Source organism: Narcine bancroftii, chromosome 1 (assembly GCF_036971445.1).
Source record: "Narcine bancroftii isolate sNarBan1 chromosome 1, sNarBan1.hap1, whole genome shotgun sequence".
NCBI classification, from domain to species: domain Eukaryota; kingdom Metazoa; phylum Chordata; class Chondrichthyes; order Torpediniformes; family Narcinidae; genus Narcine; species Narcine bancroftii.
In genome coordinates, this window is record NC_091469.1 from 4126254 (window position 1) to 4140299 (window position 14046).

The 14046-nt window shown below is 39.9% G+C and overlaps 1 protein-coding gene across 2 annotated transcripts in view; it reads right to left on the reverse strand.

Annotated features, from left to right (window-relative positions):
• The window catches only part of dync2i2 (dynein 2 intermediate chain 2), a 69850-nt gene that overhangs the window by 28482 nt on the left and 27322 nt on the right, over positions 1 to 14046 (reverse strand). For both annotated transcript variants that reach the window (XM_069919004.1, XM_069918995.1), the window contains exon 4: positions 3238 to 3347. In XM_069919004.1, coding sequence (XP_069775105.1) covers positions 3238 to 3347 — 110 coding nt within the window. The remainder of the gene's footprint in view (positions 1 to 3237; positions 3348 to 14046) is intronic.

A 14046-nucleotide genomic window follows, 5' to 3' on the forward strand; every position in this document is an offset into this window, starting at 1 on the left:
ATAGTGGGCATCCCTGCCGTGCTGACCTGCTTAAGTTAAATTGCTTTGATACATGTCCATTTACTGTCACTTTCGCTAACGGTCCCTTATATAATGCTTTAATCCAATTAATATACTTCTCCGGTAAACTGAATTTTTGCAATACTTTGAACAAATAATTCCATTCTACTTTGTCAAAGGCCTTCTCTGCGTCTAAACCAACTGCTACTGTAGGTGCTTTATTCCCTTCTACTGCATGAATTAAGTTAATAAATTTACAAATATTGTCTGTTGTGCGTCTTTTTTTGATAAATCCAGTTTGATCTAAATTTACCATTTTCGGTACATACTCTGCTAATCTGTTTGCTAATAGTTTAGCTATTATCTTATAATCTGTGTTAAGTAAAGATATTGGTCTATATGACGCTGGTGAGAGTGGATCTTTCCCTTGCTTTAGTATTACTGTAATTATTGCTGTTTTACATGAATCTGGAAAGCTTTGTGTTTTATCAATCTGGTTGATTACTTCCAGGAGGGGCGGAATTAATAAGTCTTTAAATGTTTTGTAGAATTCTATTGGGAATCCATCCTCTCCTGGTGTCTTATTATTTGGTAATTTTTTTATTATCTCTTGTATTTCTACTATTCAAAATGGCTCTGTTAATTTATTTTGTTCCTCTATTTGTAGTTTTGGTAGTTCAATTTTAGTCAGAAATTCATCTATTTTCCCTTCTTTCCCTTCGTTTTCAGTTCGGTATAATTGTTCATAGAATTCTCTAAAGTTTTCCTTAATTTCTTTTGGATTATATGTAATTTGTTTGTCTTTTTTCCTTGATGCCAATACCATTTTCTTAGCTTGTTCTGTCATAAGCTGCCATGCTAGGATTTTGTGCGTTTTTTCACCTAGTTCATAATATTTCTGTTTTGTCTTCATTATATTCTTCTCCACCTTATTTGTTTGTAGTGTTTCATATTTTATTTTTTTATCCGCCAATTCTCTTCTTTTAGTTGTATCTTCCTTCATTGCTAATTCTTTTTCTATATTTACTATTTCGCTTTCCAACTGCTCTGTTTCCTGGTTATAGTCCTTCTTCATCTTGGTTACATAACTTATTATTTGCCCTCTAATGAATGCTTTCATTGCATCCCATAGTATAAACTTATCTTCCACTGATTCCATATTTATTTCAAAATACATTTTTATTTGTTTTTACATAAATTCTCTAAAATCCTGCCTTTTAAGTAACATGGGGTTTAATCTCCATCTATACATTCTTGGAGGGATGTCTTCTAACTTTACTGTCAATATTAACGGTGAATGGTCCGATAGTATTCTAGCTTTATATTCTGTTTTTCTTACTCTATCTTGCATACGAGCTGATAACAAAAATAGGTCTATTCTTGAGTATGTTTTATGTCTAGCTGAGTAATATGAATATTCCTTTTCATTTGGGTGTTGTTTCCTCCATATATCCAAAAGTTGCATTTCTTCCATCGATTTAATTATAAATTTGGTTACTTTGTTCTTTCTGTTAATTTTTTTCCCAGTTTTGTCCATAGTTGAATCCAAATTCAGGTTGAAATCCCCTCCTATTAATATGTTCCCTTGCGTATCTGCTACCTTCAAAAAGATATCTTGCATAAACTTTTGATCTTCTTCGTTAGGTGAATATACATTGAGTAGATTCCAAAACTCCGAATATATCTGACATTTTATCATTACATATCTCCCTGGTGGATCTATTATTTCCTCTTCTATTTTAAATGGCACATTTTTACTAATTAATATAGCTACTCCTCATGCTTTTGAATTGTACGATGCTGCTGTTACGTGTCCTACCCAATTTCTCTTTAATTTCTTGTGCTCCAATTCAGTTAAATGTGTTTCTTGCACAAATGCTAGATCAATTTTTTCTTTTTTCAGTAAATTTAGCAGTTTCTTCCTTTTAATTTGGTTATGTATTCCATTAATATTTAAAGTCATATAGTTCAACGTAGCCATTTTATACTTTGTTTATCTTCCCTTTCCGTTTCTCCATCATTACCTTTCCTTCTTATCCATTTCTGTTTTCTTGTTTTGAACCCTTTATAAGACAACATTCCTAAAACATCAAACATTTTCCTTATTCTCCTATTTAAAACTTCTTTAGCCCCAATCTCCCCTTCCCCTCCTGAGTTGTCCTTTATCCCTTGTCGGACAACCACATCTCCCCTCTCCATTTGGATTTGCGAATTCACTCGCACTGTACTCTTCCTCTTCCTCTGGGTTGGCCATCTGTTGTTTCTTTGTTGCCCTTTTCTTCTCTTCTTTCTTGTTTTCGTTGTCTTCTATGTTCTCTTGCTGCAGGTGTTCTGCAGCTGTCATTGCCAGCTGTGGAGATCAACTCCCCAGCTGGTCACCCCTCCCGTCAGTGTGTTATTTTGCATGCGCATCACGCATGCGCGACTCCTCGCGCATGCGCGGTTGCGCACTTTTACTCGGCTCAGCGAGCCATTTTTGTAGTCCACTTTTTACCGACCTGAGGGAGCGGGTTTCTCTCTCCACCGCGGGCCTCTTCGAGCAGGTAAGGCCTTCTCCTTCTTCTTCCGTTGTCTTCTCTTCCTCTCTTCTTACCGTTGATTTCAATTTTTCTTTTTTCGTCGCCATCTTCTTTCCACCTTTATACTCACTTTTCTTTAATTTTAATTTTTGTGCCTTTGTGTTTTCCTTTGTTTTTCCCGACTTTTCTGGAGAGGGCTGGAGTTCACCGTCCGGCCACTACTCCATCACGTGACTCCCCCTTTTTTCCTCATTTTAATGGCTGGCGTAGCGGTTAGCGCAATGCCTTTACAATGCCAGCAATTGGGACCAGTGTTCGAATCCCACGCTGTCTGTAAGGAGTTTCTATGTTCTCCCTGTGACTGCATGGGTTTTCCCCAGGGGCTCTGGTTTCCACCTTTCAAAATGTACTGGAGGTGTAGGTTAATTGGATCGCATGGACTCATGGGCTGAAATGGCCGGTTACGTGCTGTATTGTCCAAAAAGAAAATTTAAGTTGTACCTTTAAAACATTCATAGCCTGCAAACATGGAATGGATCTCAAAAGAGTTCCCATCATGCAAATAACACACCAAATGTACAAATGGCATTGGCAATATAAATGTTGGCATAGAAAGTGTGACAGACTGAATTTATACGAGTTTCAATCAGCTTGAAGACCTTGAACAGAGTCAAAACAGTATGAAAGCAGCCAAGGAGGGACAAACTAAGTATTTTACCTGATAAACAGGTTCTCTGTGAGTGTCTTCAGACATTCCTGATCTAGCGACTAAAGGATCATCAGTTTTACTGCTGTTCCACACCAAAACTTCTCCATTGTAAAGTCCACCTGAAGTGAAAAGCATATGCATTTGGAGAACAATTTTTCTCCTTCATACATAATCTGATAGTTTATTAATACTGATGTATAAAAATATCAAGAAACATCACTATATCAGCCAATAAGTCAAATAAGGTAGGACTTAAACTGGATAGACAATAAACGAGATAGACAACAGACTCGCCAAGGCAAATAGCGCCTTTGGAAGACTACACAAAAGAGTCTGGAAAAACAACCAACTGAAAAACCCCACAAAGATAAGCGTATACAGAGCCGTTGTCATACCCACACTCCTGTTCGGCTCCGAATCATGGGTCCTCTACCGGCATCACCTACGGCTCCTAGAACGCTTCCACCAGCGTTGTCTCCGCTCCATCCTCAACATTCATTGGAGCGCTTTCATCCCTAACGTCGAAGTACTCGAGATGGCAGAGGTCAACAGCATCGAGTCCACGCTGCTGAAGATCCAGCTGCGCTGGGTGGGTCACGTCTCCAGAATGGAGGACCATCGCCTTTCCAAGATCGTGTTATATGGCGAGCTCTCCACTGGCCACCGTGACAGAGGTGCACCAAAGAAAAGGTACAAGGACTGCCTAAAGAAATCTCTTGGTGCCTGCCACATTGACCACCGCCAGTGGGCTGAAATCGCCTCAAACCGTGCATCTTGGCGCCTCACAGTTTGGCGGGCAGCAACCTCCTTTGAAGAAGACCGCAGAGCCCACCTCACTGACAAAAGGCAAAGGAGGAAAAACCCATCACCCAACCCCAACCAACCAATTTTCCCCTGCAACCACTGCAACCGTGTCTGCCTGTCCCGCATCAGACTTGTCAGCCACAAACGAGCCTGCAGCTGACGTGGACATTTACCCCCTCCATAAATCTTCGTCCGCGAAGCCAAGCCAAAGAAGAAAGAAACTGGACATAAAGGAGGCATCACAGTAGTATTTAGAGAGGGTATTGCAGTAGAGCTACTGTATGACAAAATTAGGAACTGAAAAGAAGTAGCCACCTTGATGAGTGTAGGAAAACAACAATTATTGTTGGCAATTTCAACTTCACCAACTACACTGAGTGGGAATGCAAAAGTATTATGGGATTGGATGGAGTGAACTTTAAGTGTGTCCAGAAGAATTTTCTGTGGATTTGCCTACCAGGGAAGAAGAAATATGGGTTCTTGTACTGGGAAATAAAGCTGGTTAGGTAACTAAGGTATATGTCGGGGAACACTTTGGGACCAGTGACCACAATTCTATTAATATCAACAAACCATGGAAGAAGATAATATTGGTCCTCAAGTTAAAATTCTAAATTAGAGAAAGACCAATTTTAACAAGATTAGGCAGGAGTTAGCAATAGTTAACTGGAACTAGAGAGTTAAGGCATAACTGCCAAATTGGGGTTTTAAGAACAAACAAATTCCCAGTAGGGTAAAGGGCAGGAATGGCAAAGTAAAGGAACAATGGTTAACAAGAGGTATAGAGAATAGACCAGAAAGAAAAAGGAGGCATTTATAAGATACAGGCAGATGGCATCCTTTGAGGAGTAATAGCATAGCAAAGAGGAAACTTTGGCATAAAGTGTAGGGGAGAATACAAAAAGATTTGTAAGTATATCAGAAACAAAAGGGTCACAAGGGAAGGAATAGGGCCCTTTAAAGATCAGGATGGAAACTAGGTATGGAGCCAGAGGAGACAAGAAAGATATTTGTGTTTACTGTTGAACATGATAAGCAGGAGCAGGAGGGGAGGAAGGTCACTAAACATAGCCTAGAACATGTCTACATCAATAATGAAGAAGTGATAGCAGTCTTAGATTACATCAAGATGAATAAATCTTCAGGCCAAGACCAGATACATCCTAGAACATTGTGAAAATCCACAAAGGAAATGATTGGGTCCTTGACAGACATTTTTAATTAAATGTTGAGGAAAAGAAAAGTTTCAAAAGTTGACAGGATGGGAAATGTAGTTGCATTGTTTAAAAGTAGCTGAAAAATATTCTAAGAGATAGAATGATCAACTTTTGGATGGTCAGAAGAAAATTAGGGAGAACCAGCATAGAAGTGTGCATGGGAAATAGTGTCTCATGACTTAATAGACTGTTTTGAAGAGCAAACAAAGAGGGTAGACAAGGGCAAGGCAGATGATATTGCTTATATGAATTTTAGTAAGGAGTTTGATTGGGTCCCTCCTGTTAGTTTGATATGGAAGGTTTAGGATGGGAGACCAACTGGATTAAAAAAAAACTGGCTCTGTGGATCAGAGTTAGATATAGGAAAGTTTTTCCAAACAGGAGGACCGGGACCAGTGAGACCCTTAGGGATTTGTACTGTGGACAAAGATGCTTGTGGCAAAGAAAGTTTGCAGATGACCAAAAGATGATACTGTGGATAATGAAAGTTATAAGGGTTGGTAACAGAATGTAGACCAGATGGGGAACTGGGCTAAGGAATGGCAGATGCAATTCAACTGTATAAGGGTAAACAGAACTTACTCGGTTAATGAAATGCACAAAAATGCAGGAGTCACTCAGCAGATCATGCAGCACTGAAAGGAAGCAAAGGGAAGCAAATAATACTGACATTTTGGGCCGGAGCCCTTAGTCAAGATTTGCTCACAAATATAGTGTTATCATGAAACTGGAAAAATTAGGCCAGTTTTCCTTAATGTACTGAGAGATTGAGATGAGATTTTATTAAAGTCTAGAAAATCATGAGGGGCATTGGGAATGTGAAGAGTCATAGTCTGTTTCTAAGAGAATGAGAACTTAAGACTAGAGGTTATAACTACAAGGTGAGGGAGGGGCAGAACATAAGACTCAAGGGGATAGTTTTTCCGCTCTGAAGGTGGTGAGCAAGTTGCATGGGCTGTCAAACAGAGGTGGTGGCAGGTATATTAGCTTCCCTTTAAAAAGTACTTGGATAACTACATATATGGGAGGGGACTGGAATGGTGTGGGCCTAATGTAAGTGTGGAATAAAAGCAAGAGAGCGCACGATTCGGCAGTCAAGCCGGGGCTTTAGGCCTGTTTCTGTGCTTTATATAGGATTCTGTGACTCTAATGGTAATTGGTCCTTTGGTTTTTTTCTCTCAAATAATACTCCTCCAGTCTCACCTTTAATACCAGAATGCCCCAGGGTTCCGTGCTGAGCTCCCTTTTGCATTCCATCTTTACCTCCAACTGCGTTCCTATGTACAATTCAAACTTAATTATTAAGTTCACAGATGGCACCACAATGGTAGGCCTGATACAGGGGACAATGAAACGGCCTACAGGGGTGAGGTTCACCACCTAGCCTTGTGGTGTGCTGAGAACAATTTGTTACTCAATACCCAGAAGACAAAAAAGATCATTGTGGATTTTAGATGGGCAGGAATCCACACACACGTCCCTATTTACATCAATGGAGCAGTTACAGAGCTTCAAATCTCTGGTAGTCCATATCTCTGATGATCTCACTTGATCTTTGAATTAATCGATGTTGATCAAAAAGGCACAACGTCTTTTTTTTTGAGATTGTTACGAACAAGACAGTGTTTAATTTTAAAACAACTAATTTTAATTCTAACTCTTAAACCATAGTCTTAACTTTTAAACTATCCTTAACACTAAATCTATCCCAAGCTATGCACAGGGGTCTAGAGTATGTACGTGTGTGTGATATACCCAAACCATTACAGTCCAGGCCAAAATCTAGAAAGTTATTTCAAAGTTCAGTCTTTCAAATTCAATGTTGAAGTGCAAGTCTTTGAAATTTGATGCCCAGAAATAATGTTGAACTGATGGGAAGATTGAAGTTGTGGCTGTTACAGACTCAAATTCTTCTTGCATTGCCTTTGAAGAAATGTCCATCCACATGAGCTGTGGTCACTGCACTCCTGGTCCTTTTGTAGGCAAGACTCGAACTGGGTAGCCTCCATGAAGCTTCCAAGACCATGGCACTGGTCTCTCCAAGTAACTTCACTGCTAGTAGTCACACTTAAAATGAAGCAGTCTCTACAAGTGACCTCCACTGTTAGTCACAATCAAAATGAAGCTCCCAAAAAGACCCTCCTGGCTCCGGTCAATCCACTGAAAAGGCCCAGTCATTTTCAGAGCATGCTTTGCTCTGAATTCCACAAAAATGGTTGGCCACAGAACTACTTTCAAGGAGTTGTTTCCTCTCCAGCTGTCAGCATGGTTCTCCCTTTCAAAATCACAATGTCTTTGCTAACGTATCGAATTCTGGAACAGACTGTGGCAAGCATTCTTTCAGTTCTTCAAACATATTATAGTGTGCGCGCTATGCAAAGTGTGGAATATGAATCACACACACAGTGGAGTCGAGGTCAAAGAATCATTTGTTGTACTGCCAGCTCTGCTTATATTCACTCCCTGCCTCTGACGACAGGAGTGACGTCATCACAGCACGTCTGGCTGACGTTCCTACCATTGCCCACAGTTTCCCATTCCGTGGGAGGTCACGTGGGACAATGACCATTGGTCCCTGCAGGGCTCTCACAATTGCCCCGTTCGCTGGCCATTTTGTGAGCCATGTTATGACTTGGTTTGCAGGCCGCTACAGTATCGAACTGTCACTGGTCTGTGACTTGTGTTGTGATTGGAGCTTGTGTGAAATGTTAAATGTCAATTGTGACCATTCTCCTGTCTATTACTATCCTTTGCAGTGATAATCCATTTTACTAAAACGGGAGCTCATAAGATGTATGAGGAAGTTACACCTCCGCCCGAGAATACTATTAGATTTCTATAGATGTATAATACAACTCTGATTATCCGAAATTGCCCGGACCGGGCCTACGTTGAATAAAGTTGTTTTTTTTTTAAGAACTAGTCATTTTGTTTTTTTTTTAAGAACAGCCCAATAGCAACAGCAAATCACTTAAACAACAAACAACAGGTAAGGCTTTTTAAGCATTAAAATAATGTTTAATTCTCACCAAAAAAATGCTGGCCACCACTGAGAAATATTATCAAAGACGCCACATATCCTAACCATGAACTATTTACTCTCCTACCATCAGGCAAACGTTTTAGGAACCTTCACTCGAGAACTACTAGACTTAAAAAGGGCTTTTTTCATGAAGCCGTGATAATATTAAATACCATTTCACAGTTGAGCAGTGCTGCGCTTCTATTTTAGAATCAGACATTTAAAAAATAATTTATTTTAAAATAATCTGGTTTTAATTGTTCATGGTTTATTATGATTTTTTTTAATTGAATGTGTTTATTGTAATGGATGTCACTCTATTTTACATTCCAGTTCATCCTGATTATGTTTCATTGGCTGTTATACCAGCATAATGACAATAAAGTGTATCACATCACATATACAAAGATATTTATCCTTTGCTCCTATCTTTGCAATTTATTGAAAGCAAGATTGCAACTGTCTGCATCAATTAAATTTGTTCAAAGGGCAACAAGGTAGAACTGTCCCCTATTCAGTCTCAAGCAAAAGTCAGAATTATGTTTTTTGAAACTCTTCATATCATTGTTTTCTGCTGAATACAATGTTCATTACCAAGTTTCACGGTAATAAAAATGATAGCTTTTTAATCCTTTGCTCATTTTCTCCAACTAGCATCCTCTAGTGGTGGTAAAGACAAATGACAAGAACTGTAATTTAAATCACAGTCTGCTTAATAGCTTTATCTTGTGTCTGCAAGCTCCTTGAATCAAGTAAATAATTGTTTCTGAAATATTGTTATAATATTCCTATATTTTTTATATGTTTGGGGAAGTTTTAGAATCCAAAATATAACAATCATTGAAAATATTCTCTTTAGAAGAAATAAGATTACGGACGAGAACAAATAACTCATTCTAAAAGATTCTGAAAGAGAAGGTCAAAATTTAAGATGTTTTTGTTCAATAAGGCTGATATCAATAAGAAGGAAAGAGTGCAGAGAAGATTTACTAGGATGTTGCTACGACTTCAGAAACTGTTACAAGTAAAGGTTAAACAGGTTAGGACTTTATTCCCTGGAGCATAGAAGAATGAGGGGAAATTATGAAGGGTATAGACAGAGTAAATGAGGCAAGCTTTTTTTCCCCCCACTGAGGTTAGGTGAGATACAAACCAGAGGACAGGGGTTAAAGGTGAAAGGGGGTAGATCTTCACAGAGAGAGTGGTGGGAGTGTGGAACGAGCTGCCAGTTGAAGTGGTGAATGTAGGCTCAATTTTTATATTTGTCCATGGATGGGGAGGGTATGGAGGGCTATGGACTGGGTGCAGGTCAGTGGGACTTGACGGAAAAATAGTTCAGCAGGTCCAAAGGGCCTGTTTTTGTGCCATAATATTCTACTATGATTCTAAGTCTGCAAGTCAAATCCACAATGCCAACCTTCTATTCAGGTGCTGACTAAACCACTATCCAATATTAGTATCTGCTTCTTCACACGTTTTTCAAAATATGCAGTTGGGAAATGGAATAAGCAAAAGTCAGGCTCTCAAAATGGAGAAATATTAACTTCTCGGAGTCACTCAACAGCAATCATCAGTGATTCCAAAAAAAGACACGGACCCTTTGAATCATGCCTCGTATAGACCCATCTTGTTATTGAACACAGATTATAAAGTCATTGTAAAAGCATTGGCCAATAGGTTGGAATTTGTAATGTACCCAGACTGTAATTCCAGGTCAATTTTTCCATAGAGACCCTGTCTATGTTTCCATTCCATAAAAATGTTCTTATTCATGAGAGCACATTTTGGAAGAATCCCTGGGGCAACGCAACGGGCAATGTCTTTCCCAGAACGATCTTACCTTTGTACATAGCCAGGTGGAGTGAAGCAATCAACTGCTTGGGCTGAAATTAACAAATCCAGATCAAGATGGATTTGTAGAAAGAAGACAATCAGCAAACAACATAGCTAGATTGCTTAATGTAGTACATCTGGCACAGTCAAGGGTGGATCCAGGAGTGGCCATAGCTCTGAATGCAGAGAAAGAGATTGGAGTGGGACTTTTTGTTCAAAGTACTGGAGAAATTTGGATTGTCAAATTTTTATTAATTGGGTGAGGACACTTTATTGTAAACCCCAAGCTAAAATTATTACAAATGGGCAGATATCTCGTGTTCCCATTGAGCAGGTCCAGTATGCAGGGCTGTCCATCATCCCCAGTGCTGTTCATACTGGTAATTGAGCCACCGACAGAAGCCATTTGGTGAGATCCAGGCATAAAGGGGTTCAGGGTGAGCCAGGTGGAACAGAAAAATCAACCTTTTTGCTGATGATGTGTTAGTATTTTTGACAGACCCCAGGGAGTTGTTGGCTACGCTGAGGATTATGGTCTCAGGGTATAATCTAGACAAATGTTAAATTATGCCTTTAACGAAAGGGGATTATGGACAATATCAACAGAGGTCAATTTAAACATCTGCAAGAAGGTATTAAATATCTGGGATAAAAGTAGACAAAGATTTGTGCACCTTATGCAAACTCAATTATCTCCTTTTGCTCCAGAAGACTGAGGAGGACCTTGCAACATGGAGAACTCAGCCCACAACACTGACAGACAGAGTTAAATGTGTCAGAATGAAGATGATGCTAAGGCTCCAATATATTTTTCAGTCATTATCTATTTTCTTGCTCCAGGGATTTTTTTTTAAAAAGATGCTCAACAAATGTGTCAGAAGGTTCCTGTGGAACAGTAAAGTGGCTAGAATCTCCATGGAAAAGTTGATGTGGGACTATAATTTGAGGGAGGTTTAAAAAAAAAAAATTACTGGGCAGCCCAAGCAGTTGATTGCTTCACTCCACCTGGCTATGTACAAAGGTAAGATCGTTTTGGGAAAGACATTGCCCGTTGCATTACCCCAGGGATTCTTCCAAAATTTGCTCTCATGAATAAGAACATTTTTATGGAATGGAAACGTAGACAGGGTCTCTATGGAAAAATTGACCTGGAATTACAGTCTGGGTACATTACAAATGCCAGACTTTAAAAAAAATAATATTGGGTTGTCCAGTTAAGATACATCGCCTCATTCTTTGAAGGGGGAGGTGTACCATCCTGGGCACAAATTGATCTGCACAGAGTAGGCGAGAAGGTAGCAGAGGACTTTATTTATAAATGGAAAGCTAAATTGTTTTCTGGGAAAACAAATTATCTTGATTTGGAATAAAATTAACCAATATCTAGGAATCAAAGGGGAGCTGTCCCCAAAAACATCAGACTCCAAATAGATTAATACCATTGATGGTAGGTAACAAGATCCTGGACATCTGGCATTGTTATGGCATCAGGTGTGTAGAGGACTGTTACGATAAGGAGCAGCTAATGTCATTTGAACAACTCAGGCATAAGTAAGGAGAATGAGGAAACAAATGGTAAAACTAAACAAAAATGGGAACAGGATTTAAATATAAAGATAAAAAAGGAAACATGGGAGAAGTTATGCTCTGGAACGATGAGAAATACAATAAATACGAGGCTACGTATGATACAATATAACTGGATACACAGGCTATACATTACACCTCAAAAGTTAAATAAATGGGACCCAACAGTATCTGATAGATGTTTTCGATGTAAAAAAGAAATGGGAACAACAATTCATGCAATCTGGACATGTGAAAAAGTAGAAAAATTTTGGGAAGATCTCAATCAGATATTAAATAAAATAACAGAAAACAATATACCAAAGAATCCAGAGATCTTTCTCCTAAGTAACATTAAAAACAAAGAATTTGGAATTGATTTGGAAGATGCACAAAAAAGATTTGTTAAGATAGCTCTAGCCGTAGCAAAAAAATGTATTATGTCAACCTGGAAATCGGAAGATAATTTGAAAATACAACAATGGTATATAGAAATGAATAAATGTATTCCATTAGAAAAAATAACATATAGTTTAAGAAATAATATTGAAATATTCGAACAAGTATGGGAGCCTTATATTAAACAGCCTTATAGCGAAAACCTACCGGGGACAATCACTACCTAAGTTAACGGAAGGAAAAGGAAATGAAAAGAATGGACTCAGTGGAATTTCTGGTGTATTTTTATTGAATGAAAACATTGTCTGACTGGTTTAATGTATCCTAGATTTTATACCTTAAATGGACGAGAGGGGGGAGGTGGGGAGGGTGGGAGGGGAGGAGGGGGGGGAGAAAATTACATTGTATATGTGTGTAAAGTAAAAAATGTGTATCATGGTTAATGTGATTTATGGTGTGAAAAATAAAAAATTATAAAAAAAATTTAAAAAAACAACTCAGGCATAAGTATGATTTATAAAATAAGACTTTCCACTGCTACCTTCAGATAAGATCTTTTCTGCAGGACAAATTAGGTCCTACTATCGCCCTACCAACACGCAGTGATATAATGTGGTGATATGAATATGTAACTGCCGATGGATAGCTGGCCCGTCCCCACTGGTAACTCTTCCCCTTGTGACCCTGGAATAAAGGTCGACCTCCCTCTCCCAGTCCTCAGTCATGCACTTGGAATTGGGCCAGCTACAAGTCTAAAATATAATAAAACCTATCGTTCCTCGCGACCCGACAGATGCCCAGAGCTAAACAAAGAGTGGATTGAATGCTTCACAGACTACCTGGAAGCTTCTGAGGACCTCGTGAGCAAGGGTCGGCTGCCGTGCGTACTTGGTGATCAGGGGCTTTGTGACTGAGCTCCGCAAACTCTACAGACCATGGGTAAACGAACTCTACTCACAGTACCTCCTGGCCTCGAGTAAACAACAACCAGGTGAGACTCTGGATGATTTCTTTTGGATCCTGCACGATCTGGGGTGAGAATGCAGGAACAATATCCCTGCCCAAGTATCGTCAGACCAGTATGTGGAAAAGCTGATCCAGGACACCTGCATGGCTGGGATAAGGTCTGATTACATCTGCCAGTGACTGCTAGAGGAAGACATTGCAGAGAGCCCTCCAGCTCATTAAGCCTTTAGATTCAGCCCACCGCAACACTGAATCCATCGCTGCCAGCAACAACAGTGCAGGCGTGCAGGCCACGGGCGCATCCAATTTGGGACATGGCAACACAGACTTCATACAGGGAGGCCTTGATCCCACCACTGCCACCAAGCACCGAAAGTGCTACTTCTGTGGCCAGAAGCATTCCCGGCAACGCTGCCCAGCGAGAGAAGCCACCTGCTCAGGGTACAGGAAGAAAGGGCACTAAGAGAGTGTGTAAGTTGAAGCCTTCCCTACTGAGCAGCACCACATGAACCCCCGAGGATCAGCCATTGAACCCAACTTCACTTCCTCCCACAGCAACAACGTCACTTCCAGCCTCAAATGGCTCGACCATGTGTGCGACCCAGGGGAATCACCATCTTACCTGATGACTCTACTTTCACTATCATGGACAACATCATTTCTGTCTTTTTCATCCACCTCTCCTGGTGCGATAATGTGGCCAACCTGGGGACCACCATCTTATCGAACTGGCTCCCACTCTGACAGTGACAATGACCCAGTACTAGCACCCATCATCTTGGATCAGGGCAGCCCTCACTTGATCACCCACTCAATGATGGAGATCGAGGTAAATGGGAAACTAACTGCTTGTTCGATAGTGAAAGCACTGAAAGCTTCATCCACCCCGACATTGCTCACAAACTCTCACTCCCCGTCAGTCAAATGAGCGGCACAATATCAATGACCTTAAACAACCAATCTGCCGGGATCCAGGGGTATTGTATTGCATCATTAACAATGCGTGGTAAA